Below are 12095 nucleotides of genomic sequence, written 5' to 3' on the forward strand. Positions count from 1 at the left end.
CGAATGCTGATGGGAAAGGGAAGCCTCCTTGCTGGTCCACCAACATCTCCTCCCTGAGACCACTACTGTGTTGGGTTTAATAAGAACAGCCCAGAAAGGCGAAAGTCTGAAGGAGAACACAGGATGACAGCTGCTCAGAAAGGGGCAATCAAACAGTGGGTCTTTAAAAAATATGAAATCAGAAACAAGCTACAGAAGGACTTGAAATGAGAGAGGCAGCCCCAGAGGTTTAGAGCCAAAGGGAGGTGGAGGCAGTTGCTGAAGTGAATGAAATTTGTAAGAGGGTAGTTTGTTCTCACTTCATGAAGGTTCCCTGAAAGCCTGCCAAGTGTATGGCAGGGCCGTGCAGGGCTGCAGACACAAAGAAAAAAGACCCGTCTCTTAGCAATTAGAGGGGAACAGAGAGAAGAGAAACAGCTACAATGCACAGCTAGCTAGGTATTAGGAGCACTGAGCATGTCTGAATCTTATACAGGAGGCAGAAAAGAACTGACAGGGAAAGGCTGCTCTAGGGAGAGATCTGGCATGTTAAGGAACTAGAGGTGAAGGAATGCAGTTTGAAGGCAAGAAGAGATGACATGTGGTCCGAGGGTCCCAGGAGCATTTAGAGTAAAATCCAGCTGCTACCTTCCTCTCTGGATCCAGAGGTGCTACAGGGGCTGTCTCCCACCCACTTTCTTCTGCCCCACTTTCTTTCCCTCATCCACTAAGAACTTTTAGAAACTTCCTCACCTTAGGGTCTCAACTTGCTTCTCCCTCTACCTGGGAGCCTTTCCCAGGCTCCTTCTCTGCACTTAGCCCAGCAGCTCCATCTCACCTCCTCTGATCTAAATCACATCCTATCATTTGTGCTCATAGCCCTGTGTCTCACAGTCCTCATCACTACAAAACAATTAATTATCTTTTTACCGTGTACATGTGTCTTGTTAGCTTCTGTACTGTCTCCTGCACAGGCAAATTCGATGTAGCATAAGGCTTGAGTTCAACAATTAAATCAGTTGACAGAACTACCTCACAAATGCCATGCTCAGAAGTTTAGAGTTTAATCCCCAAAACATGAGGAAATCACTAAGAATTTCAGGGGAGACTAAGGTGATCAGATTTACACTTCAGGAAGTTCCCTCTAGAAATGGACTCCCTGGAAGGGTTAGGAGTGGAGGAGTTAGATGGTGGTTCTAGAACACAAATAAGAAGAGATGGGACCAAGGTACAGGCTGTGAAAAGGGATAGAAGGAATGGATCTGTGAGAAGCTCTGGCCCATGGCCCATGGGATGTGGGGGACAAAAGAGAAAGACCACCTCAGTTCCTGACCTGATGGCCCCTCTCACCAAAACGAAATGGGGAAGAGGCTGGGCCTGCATTTGAACTTGCTGAATCTGAGGTGCCAGCTGTTCTGTTGCTCCCATGAGATGGGGCCTCAGAAGAGAGATAAGAATGTGAGGATGCACACAGGCTGGAAGAGGGAATGGAGGGTGCTGAGGCAGTCTGTGCCTGGTGGCCCTTTCTCCCCCTGATCTTGTTGGCTAAGGGTTGAGGGGTTTCAGCCTTGGTCACTGCAGAACAGCTCAAACCATCTCAGTTCAACATCTCCCAGCAGTGATGAGGTAGTGACCACCTACAAAGTATATTCAGTCCTCGGGTCGATTGCATTTACCTTCCCATACTAATCAATCAAGTTTCAATCAATGATGTTCCAGGTGAGAGACTGATAGATCTAGAGATCTGCTGCAAACACTGTTCCTATAGTCAGCATAATGTTCATATATATGCTCAGCAGGAATGTGTCCTACACTTAAACATGCTGGGAGGGTACACCTCGGGTTAGATGTTCTTATCCTAATAAACATTTTTTTTTTTAAATAGCCGAAAAGTAAATAAGAAGATACATGAACTAATCAGATAATACTTATGAGACACATAGGCACTGAAAACCTTTGTTTGTGGAAAACTGTTTATACAACAAAGGCAACAAAGCAGGTCCTCACCTGGGGATATATAGGTATATTTTGGGCCATGGATAACAGTAAGCTTACTGGTTTTCATTGGTCTTTATTTTCTCCATATTTTGGAAATGTCACTGTAGCCCTTTGCCATCTCTGCCATATCCGTTTACTGTGGCTTGGACAAGGGTTCACATGCTTGTGGCTTGGTTCCCAGTGTGGTGGTGTTGAGGAGGTGGAATCTTTATGAGGCAGGCCTCATGGAAGGTGCTTGGGTCACTGGAGGTACCACTCTCAGAAGGGATTAAAGCTGGTCTCAAGGAATAAGTTAGTTCTCAAGAGAGACATATGTTATAAAGTAAGGCCACCCCACATCCTTGGCTGGTTTTCTTTTCTGCTTCCCTGACATGCTGCTACCCACCAAAGGGACTCTTATCAGAGAACAAACAGATGGAGTTGTCTCACCTTGGGTCAGCCTCCAAAACTGCGACTTAAATAAATCTCTTTTCTTTACAAAGTACCCAGAGGCGAGTACTCTGTTATAATACCAAGCCCTTCAATATGTGAAAAATGAAAAAGTTTGCCATTTGAAGAGAGAGAAGGTATTGGTGGTGATTTCTGCCTTTCTCTAATTTATTTATTTATTTTTTTGGCACTGAAGATTAAACCCAAGGGTGCTATACCACTGAATTATGTCTCCAGTACCACCCCCACCCCCATTTATATTTTTATTTTTGAGACAAAGAGTCTTGCTGAGTTGCTAAGTTGCTTAGGCTGGCATTGAACTTGTAAACCTTCTGCCTCAGTTTCCTGAGTTGCTGGGATTATAGGCATGCCTGGCTCTCCTTTCTGTAAATTTTTAATACCATAATTCTTTATTTTTTAGCAAACTCAGGGCCTCATGCATATTAGATAAGTGTTCTACCCCTGAGCTCTCCCAACCCTAAAAATATATTTTAAAGAGGGCTTTTTGGTACACTTTTACACTTTAAATTAGTATAACCACCATGGAAGTTCATCAAAAGACTAGACCCGGAACCTCATGTGACCCAGTTATAGCACTCGTCAGTATTTATCCTAAAGAATTAAAGTCTTAGGACTATAGCGAGACATGTGTAACCAAGTTTATAGGAGCACAATTCACAAAAGCCAAACTATGGAACTGGCCTAGGTGTCCATCAATGGATGAATGGATAAAGGAAATGTGGTATAAATACACAATGGAATTTTATTCAGCCATAAAGAAAAATGAAATTATGTCATTTGCAGAAAAGTGGATGGAACTAGAGACCATTCTGTTAAGTGAAATAAGCCAAACTCAGAAGGTCAGAGATCCTGTGTTTTCTCCTGTATGTGGAAGCTAGAGAGGAAAAATGAAGAGAGGTGTGAGGGTGGATCTCATGAAAATCCAAGGAAGATCAGTAGAGGAAAGAGACCAGGTGAGGAGGTTCTGAGGAGCAATATTGGCCAAATTATATTGTTATATTGTGAGCATGTACAAATATGTAACAACAAATCTCATCATTATGAATAACTATAATGCACCAATAAAAATGTGGCAAGAGAAAAAATAATAAAATTTAAAAGGGAGGAACATTTTTTCCTTTAGTCTAAAATGTGGATATAGCCAGGCATGATAGTATATGCATGTAATCCTAGTAACTCAGGAGGCTAAGACAGGAGGATCACAAATTCAAAACCAGCCTGGACAACTTAGTGATCCTCTGTATCAAAATTAAAAATAAAAAGGGCCAGGGATATAGCTGAGTGGTATAGCACCCTTGGGTTCAATCTCTAGTACCACAAAATAAATAAGTAGATAGAGAGATAAAAATGAATTTGGATCCAATAGACTGTGTACCACAAAGTATAGATTACTACTGTTTGTATTTAGTAAATAGTTTGTAGCTAGTACAATTAAAATTATTGTAAAAACAAAACAAATTGAGAATTCAGAGCTTCCTACAATAAACACTCAGCAGACATTTATTGGTTAGGTCAATTAAATAAAAGTGCCTGAACAGAATTTAAAGTTAAATTAACCAAAGCTTTAAAAAGAAACTCACGTCTGACTTTGGCTCACATCAACACTTGAAACTGGTCAGATGGGTCAGCTTTATGCCTAGGTATGCTTTAGTATCTGCTAAGGTCAGAAGTATGGAGCATCTATCTTCCATGCGGTCCTGACAGTACCTAAATTTCCCCACTACCCCAGGTGTGGAACAAGACTGCTGAAGACCCTAGGGATACTCAAATCTCCCGAAGAAAAGCAATGAGAGGAGTGGTCACCTCACTGGGCCATTACCAGTCTTTAACATCTGCTGGCTAATTACTTAATCTGGAATTATCCAGTAGCCAGTAGAATCTGTCAAAAAAAAAAAACAACAGGACTTGTAAGTAGAGAAGGAAAGGAAAGATGAACAAGCACCTTGAACAACAGGGCCGCCTGGGGACTGTGCCCAGCTGATCTGTGGGCTGGGAATGCTCACAATAAAGAAGTAACCAGAAATCAGAAAAAAAACAGGAATTGAAGGCCAATGTGCTTCTCCGTACAGACTTAGCAGGGAAGAGACCCTGCCTTCCTGAGTCTAAGGGGTCGCTCTGGGGAGAATGAGGCATTGTGTGAAATGAACTTCATAATTTCTGGCACATTACAACTGACAGCTTATTAATTAAGAATAAGTTCTCGGAGAGGTGACAACTTTGAATAGACTCCAGACAGAAAAATAAGACAAAGGTTTAATGAAAGAATTAGGATAAGGTGGTAGCAAAGTGATGGCAAACAGAATGGCTAAAAAGTCCTGGGTTAACGTCAGATCGGGTCCAAGTCCCCGTTCTGCCACTTACTAGCTGCATGTGACACCACACATGTGCCCCTGAGTCTTAATTTCCTCCTCGGCCAGGCTCTGTCAGTGTACACACACCCATATTTTTTCCCCTTTTTCTTCCCAGCCCAAGCCCAGGCAACAAGAAGGTCCTTTGTGGAATGTGACTACAGCCAGAAGCTTGAGAGGCTCGCTCAACTTTAAGGGGAAGTTAGAATGCCTTTGCTATTAGTATTCTAATAGCAATTCTAATAGGGTCAACAAAGGCTTAGGGATCTGCATACTTAAAAGGAAGAGGCTTCTAGTTACTTTCTATTTACATTATCTGTGGCTCCTTTATATTTCTGGAGGTAGGCTGATCAATGGAACTACTTACATATTCAAGACCTAGGAGTTCTTGAAGAAATCCCAGTCCAAAAGGGAATGAATTCTATGGATAATAATAGCACTACAAAGAAGAGGATATACAGAAATCCTGAAGATCCCCTGTCCATTTGATAAACTACTTAATAAGGCACATTAAATGAAAACAACACATATTTTTCAAAGGCATGAAGGTGAAGATCAAATCTTTCTCTACAAAATCCTCTCAAAATCACACTGGTAGGCAACCCAAACACATGAAACCATACATAGGTATTTCCTTAACATGCGCATTTGATGACATTTCTGATGTGTTCTGCCTTACCAATGCTCCTTCCTGCAAATAGGGGAAAGTGTTCTTAAGACTCAAGGTTGCTTTTATCCAGTCCTCTCTTTTACACACTGAGAAATGGATCTGCAGTTTGTCAAGAGGTTTGCAGAAGGAGAAAGTCAACTAGCAACCTGAACACTTTAGGCCAGGAGTGAAAAGTCTATTTAAGTTGTGAACCAGAACTAGGCAGAGCCACTGTCACCAGAGAGCTTTAAGGCTTTGGCAGAGGAGGGAGGATAAAAAAACTTTCTTAAAAAGGTAAAAGATATAAAAAGAATATAGGAGGTAGAGAAGAAAGAAAAAAATGAGCAGAAAAGAGGTGGCTATGGTAGGGAGCAAAATTGTCTGGATTTGCTATGGAATCAGGGAAAATGGAATAAAGCAGAAGGTGAACTCAGGTGGACACATAATTATCTTTGACAGACAAGATGCTCTTTCAGACTTGAAGCCATTTCTTATCCAGAATTCCAGGACTTTCCCTTAGTCTATATTATGTCTGTTTTAATATTAAATTGGGAGAGATTTCTAAGAAAAGTAGAGTCGAGTTTCTCTGATACTCTAAATCACTGGTGATGATCACTATGTTTACAAAACATCTAATTTAAGATGATGCTTTCTCTATATAGGTATTAGAGGAAGCACTTAACTAAGGTGTGACTTTGGTAGCATCATTTAAATTTTCTTTTTAAAATATGGAATACCTGGGCTGGGGTTGTGGCTCAGTGATAGAGTGCTTGCCTAGTATGCATGAGGCACTGGGTTCGACCTCCAATACCACACAAAAAAACTAAATAAACAAAATAAAGGTATTGTGCATGTTTACAACTAAAATTATTTTTTAAAAATATGGAATACATGGAATTTGCAGGCCACCTGTACACAAGGTTCAAGTTAATCTCTATGTTGCTCCAATTTTCAAAGATGTTACCAAAGTAAGTTGTTTAGGGCACAAAGGATTGAACCTGAGAAACTGATGTGACTCCATTTTTGAAAACAGCTTCTACCTCAAGGCCTGTCCAGTGGGAGGGGGGCATGATCCTTGTCCTTGGAGAAACCCACAGAACGCTCCTAGGCACATACCCACCCTGCTGAGTTGTTTAACAGGAGGGATCTGGGGCGCCAGGTGTCCCTAACTCAGTTACACTAGGTGAGGACCCATAGCAACCCCCTAGCAACCACCAATCAGCGTGAGACAGGGAAAATATCTGAAAAGCCTGGTGACCCTCCCAGTAGCTTCAGTGATTGATAACATGGTTAGGCCACCCTGCAGTCTAGCTTATAAACTCTTGCAACCTCTCACGGCCTAAACCAATCAGTTCAAATATATCCACCACTTGAACTAACCAATCACCCTTACCCAACTTGTTCCCACCAGTGAATGTGCTAATCAATGTTAAGAGTTGTTGTTTGATTTTCCCGAAGTTATAAAATGATCTGCTGTGTGATGTTGTGACATGACGCATAGAGTATTCCCCAAAACCTATAAAATCTCACTGAACAAAGGAACAGAACTCACTCCCTGGGACTGCTGTGTTGGGAATGGATATGAGTCCAGGCTCGAGCCTGCAATAAAGACTCCTGTGTGATTGCATCGGATTCGGCTCCTGGGGGTCTACTGGGGTCCCACGAATCTGGCATTACAAACCCAGGAGCATTTATCGTTGAGCTACATTCCCAGTCCTTTTCATTTTTTATTCTGAAACAGGATTTCACTAAGTTGCTGAGACTAGCCTGAAACTTGTCATCCTCCTGCATCACTGGGGTTACAGGCGTGCACCCCTTACCTGGTGAACCCAGCTCTTTTGGAACAAAACGGAATTTCAAGGAAAGGGGCTTACATTTTCACATAGTTGACCCTCTTCTCTAAGCATTTTTTTTTGCAGGGGTGCAGTCCTGGGGATCAATCCTAGGCCCTTGCTCTACCAGTAAGCTATATCTCCAGCTCTTGACCCTCTTATAAAACTCAAGTACTTGTAGCTTATGAAGTGGTCTCAGAAAAGTTTCCTTGACATCTCTTTTTTTTTTTTTTTTGAAATTTTTTTTTAAATATTTATTTTTTAGTTATTGGCGGACACAACATCTTTGTATGTGGTGCTGAGGATCAAACCCGGGCCGCACGCACGCCAGACGAGCGCGCTACCGCTTGAGCCACATCCCCAGCCCCTCCTTGACGTCTCTTGAGTCATGGTTTTAGTATCAGAAGAATGATTATCTCAACTTTCAAGGAATGATGGGAAGAAAAATCATATAATTTTTAAAATTAGATAAAAAGATAGAGTTGGGGATTTAGCTCAGTGGTAGAGTACTTGCCTAGCATTCAGGAGGCCCTGGGTTCAATCCCCAGAACCAAAAAAAAAAAAAAAAAACCTTAAGGGAAAAAAGTGATTAATAGTTAGGAAATGATGGATTCACATTATGTACACACTTTCAGGAAGAATCACCTGCTAACCCTGGATCTTCATGCTTCCAGTAACAACCAAACTGTTGCTTTCTCAGATTCTAAGCAGGTGTGCAGGTTGCTGTGAAAAATAGGCCAAACTTAGGTAGACTGTGGTGGGCAGCTGTCTTAACCAAGATTCCCCTAAAAATTGGGAAGGTCTTTGAGGGGAAAACCAATTTCACTTTCTGATTAAATATTTTATTGTATTTGGTACTGGGAATGGAACCTAGAACCTGGCACACATTTAATATGATCTTTTAATTCTTTTCCTTGTTATTACAACTTTTAAAGCACAATAATTTTCTAAAGATTTAAAGTCCATGGGTCTAAAATAATAATTAATTATGACGCAAATTGTGGGGTTGTTGTGGAAGAAGGGTTGCTTAGGGGCAGAACTGAGCTACACGTCCAGCCCCTAAGCAATTGTTTTTAATGGCTTCATCATTGCCCCCTTTCTGAAGATTTATCTGGACTGTAGAGGTTAAAGGTAAGACTCACCTTATCTGTGATTAATTACAATGAAAAAAAAAAAAAGACTAAGAAGTGCCTAAATCTGTCCCCAACAGAAATAAAGTGCCTGAGAACACTCCTGCTATTCATGAATAAAATATAGGGTGGAAGCCAGAGAAGTGCAATTTAAGTCTCACCTTAGCTGCACTACATTTTCAATGCACAATGTGGTAAAACTCACAAGGTACTGCTTTAAACATGAAATCAGAGATTCCTTTATAAGCCTCACAGATTTAGGGAAATGAAAATTGCATTATCCACCTCAGTCCACATGTCTTGCACAGTTCCTGACAAATTGCCTTGCAACTAACTAGTGATGCTTGTGGGTCATGCATCACCCTCCTAGGATCCCATTTGCCAGGGTAAGTTTCTGAAACTCATGGGAAAAGTCCAAGGTCTCCACTAAGAACAGGCACTAAACCAAGTCTCTTAGGATGGAGAAGAAAGAAGAATTCACTACAAAAATGCTTTGCTTGAGTTCAAAGTGCATCATATCCATCTTTATTCAGAATAAATAAGTCCCTGTTTTTTATATTCCATTTCTTAAGTTTGAGAGCAGGTAAGTGTGAATTTTACCCAAAATAAAACAGGATTATAATGCAACACATCAAACAGACTTCTGAAGGACACAGGGAGGGAAGCCAAACTCCTGGCTTCTCTACTCCAATCTCCAACTCCCTGGGACCATATCAGTTGGCATGACAATCATCAGGGCCAGTCCTAGCTGGAATTGCAGACGGGAGCCTATCTGCTACTGTAGAAAACAAATGTGCTGATAGAGATTCTGCTCTAAGATCTGTATCTCCAAATCAGAGCTAAGGAAACCTGGAAAGAACTTGGGCCAAAGATAACAAAGGAAGTCTGAGATGCAGACCACCTACCTACATCAGGCCCAGGTGGAAAGAGGCCAGGTTTGAGTAATATTTACCAGGGCAAATGTTAATGAACTGCTCTTCTCACTACATTAATATATTCAATACTTTTTTAGCAAGATTCCAGGATGATTCTAAGAACTCCCATGGGAAGTTTTATTACGGAAGTCATCAAAACATCAGCTACAGGCAAGTTTGCCTTTAGGTTAGCACCAAGGAAAGTCTCCAACTCCAGGATCTGGAAAAGCCATTGTTCAGGGAATCTTACCTTTTGGGCATGGTTTTAATTTCACTTTAACTTCAAGTCCCAACATCAAAATTTTAAAAGTTTCTCCCTTAAAGAACTGCAGAATAAACAAACAGGTCCTGTGCTTTTCCAGGAATGTTATCTGCCCCAACCCCCACCCCACCTCCAAGGGACAATATTAGATTGCTGACTTTTCTTCTGTTTTTTAAGCATATCACACATGCACCCCATGGTACACCTACCATTTCAAATACCTTGCAAATATATCCCCATTCTGCCTCTCCAGAGTCTCCAAAGAATCTGGGATGAGCTAACAAATGCAATTTGAATAATAATGAAGCAGCTGAACAATTTAATTACAAAAGGTAGCCCCAGAGACTCCATAGAAAGGGTGCAAAGCCTTTCTTTATCTACAAAAATGTGGCCTGGAGATCAACTGTGGGACCAATTAGTGGGAATGCATTAGAGGGAAGTACACAGGTGCACACACCAGTTTAAGCAAACTGGGAATTAGCACAAATCCTCCCAGGAGAGAAGATGGTAGGGAGGGAAAAAGAAAAAAAAAAGGTGACTTGGAAAGCTGTTTTCTCATCTGCCAGGCTCAAAGCTAAAGTTTACTTTTTTCTGATTCATTGAAGGTAGTGTCTACTGTATGTAGAATAATCAAAACTGTCCTCAGAGAAAGACTTTGTACAGAGAATTTAAAATAAGTGAATTCTGGATAAAAGTTCTAAAAATATCAAGCCACAAAGGTACTTTTATCCCTTGCCCAATTTCTTCAGTATGAAGGATTAAAGAAGTTAATTCCTTCTCTAAGATACATAAAGCTTCACCAAAAATAATGTTATGTTTAACAGCCTTGTTCTACTGACCTTTCCAAGTGACCTTACAACACAGAATCTTTTGCTTGCTTTTGAGGAAATTTTTAGATTGTTCTTTCGGGAATCCTAAAAAGCGCTCAACGTCCTTAGATCTTAAAAAATAAAATACAGGAAGCCTCTACAGGCTGAAGGATAGCTACAACCTGCTTCTTGAACAGGAAATAGTTTGCTTCAGGGGCAAAGAATGCCCTCGCCCCGCGCTCACTCCCAGGCAAGCACTGCCATGCCCAGCTGGTGACACTGAGCGCAGATAAGGTGTCCTAACAACTGTATTTGCCTGGATACCGGGAAACCCGCGACCGCTCGGCGATTTCCGTAGTGAGCATCCCCCCCCCCCCAGCAACCGCCCCGAGGGTGCACCCACATTGAAGCCCCAGGACCCCTCCCGTGGCAACGCGGGACAAGACTGACACCCGCAGCTGCAGACGACCCTGCCAGTCACGCTGCCGCCGGCTGCCTTTTTTTAGCCACGACATCTGACCTCCGCTTAAACAGCAGCGTTTAGGGAGAAGTCCCAGGGAGCGCCGACGATCCTCCCCTTTCCCAATCCCGGGACCCTGCGGAGAGCTCTAGGGGGAGGAGGGGAGAGGCACCAGCCCCGAAAGGGGCCAGAAAGCGCGCGATCCTCCTGGCCAGACGCTTCCTCCTTCCCGCTTCCCCATCGATCACGGTCTCCCCTCCGCCTCCAGCACCGGGATCCCCCATTTTGCTGCTCCAGGTCGCTCCTCTATAGCCCCTCCCCTCCACCCTCTAAGTCCGATCCCCTGGATCCCCTCCAAGTCGGCGGCCCGCGCGCCTGGCCCGGCCGGGGCCGGAGAGACACCGAGAGAAAGGAAAGGGGCGCGAGCTGAGGACTCGCGGGGCCAGGGGCCGAGCGCTCACCTCCCTCCTCGTTCCCACTGTCCGGATCGGCGTCCGAGGAGTCGGGCCCGTCCCCGTAGTCCGCTAGCCCCACCAGTTCATCCTCCTCCTCTTCCTCCTCGTCGTCCTCGTCCTGCGGCTGCGTCTTCCCCAGCACCTGGCTCATCGCGCCCACCGGCCGGCCGACAGTCCCAGGGACAGCAGGGGTCCCGGGCGGGAGCCCAGCCGCCTCGCCAACCGCCCACAACCTATTTCTGAATTGGGGTTTTGTTTGGAGCTTCGCGGGAGCCGGCGGAGGCGGGGGCAGCCTGTACCCAGCGGCGGGCGGCGCCCAGGTCCGGGTCGCGCGGTTCCCAGCGCGCCCCGAGCCCCCTCCCCCGCCCGCCCGCTCTCCCGCTGGCGGAGGAGTCAGCCGGAGCGCGGCAGTTCCTCCCCGAGGAGGGAGAGGGAGAGACTGCGTGACCCGAGTCACCTGACACACACTGTCACACACACATACACACACACACACACGCACACACACGGGTGCGCGCGCTCACCCGGCTGCAGGCACGGCTCGGCGGGGCGCTGGGCCGAGGCCACACACACACACACACACACACACACTCTCTCTCTCTCTCTCTCTCTCTCTCTCTCTCTCTCTCTCTCTCTCTCTCTCTCTCACCCCAACGAGGGGTGCGGCGCGGCGTCCTCCACCCAAAGAAACACTCACACAGACACACACGCCGAGCACTGGCCCCCGGACGCTGCGCTGTCACCCACCGCGGCTGCGCGCCAGGGGCCCCCACGCGGAGCTACTGCACGTGGTCCGCAAAGGCGGCCGA

At 44.4% G+C, this 12095-nt stretch overlaps 1 protein-coding gene across 1 annotated transcript in view; it reads right to left on the reverse strand.

Moving 5' to 3' along the window:
- The window catches only part of RRAGD (Ras related GTP binding D), a 44301-nt gene extending 32561 nt beyond the window's left edge, over nucleotides 1–11740 (reverse strand). Inside the window, exon 1 of the mRNA XM_081294876.1 lies at nucleotides 11293–11740. Within this exon, the coding sequence (XP_081151002.1) occupies nucleotides 11293–11437 (145 nt within the window). The 5' untranslated portion in view covers nucleotides 11438–11740. The remainder of the gene's footprint in view (nucleotides 1–11292) is intronic.
- Between the last annotated feature and the right edge of the window lie 355 nt (nucleotides 11741–12095).

The sequence above is a fragment of the Spermophilus citellus genome (assembly GCF_964194105.1).
Source record: "Spermophilus citellus genome assembly, chromosome: 5".
In the NCBI taxonomy this organism is placed as follows: Eukaryota; Metazoa; Chordata; class Mammalia; order Rodentia; family Sciuridae; genus Spermophilus; species Spermophilus citellus.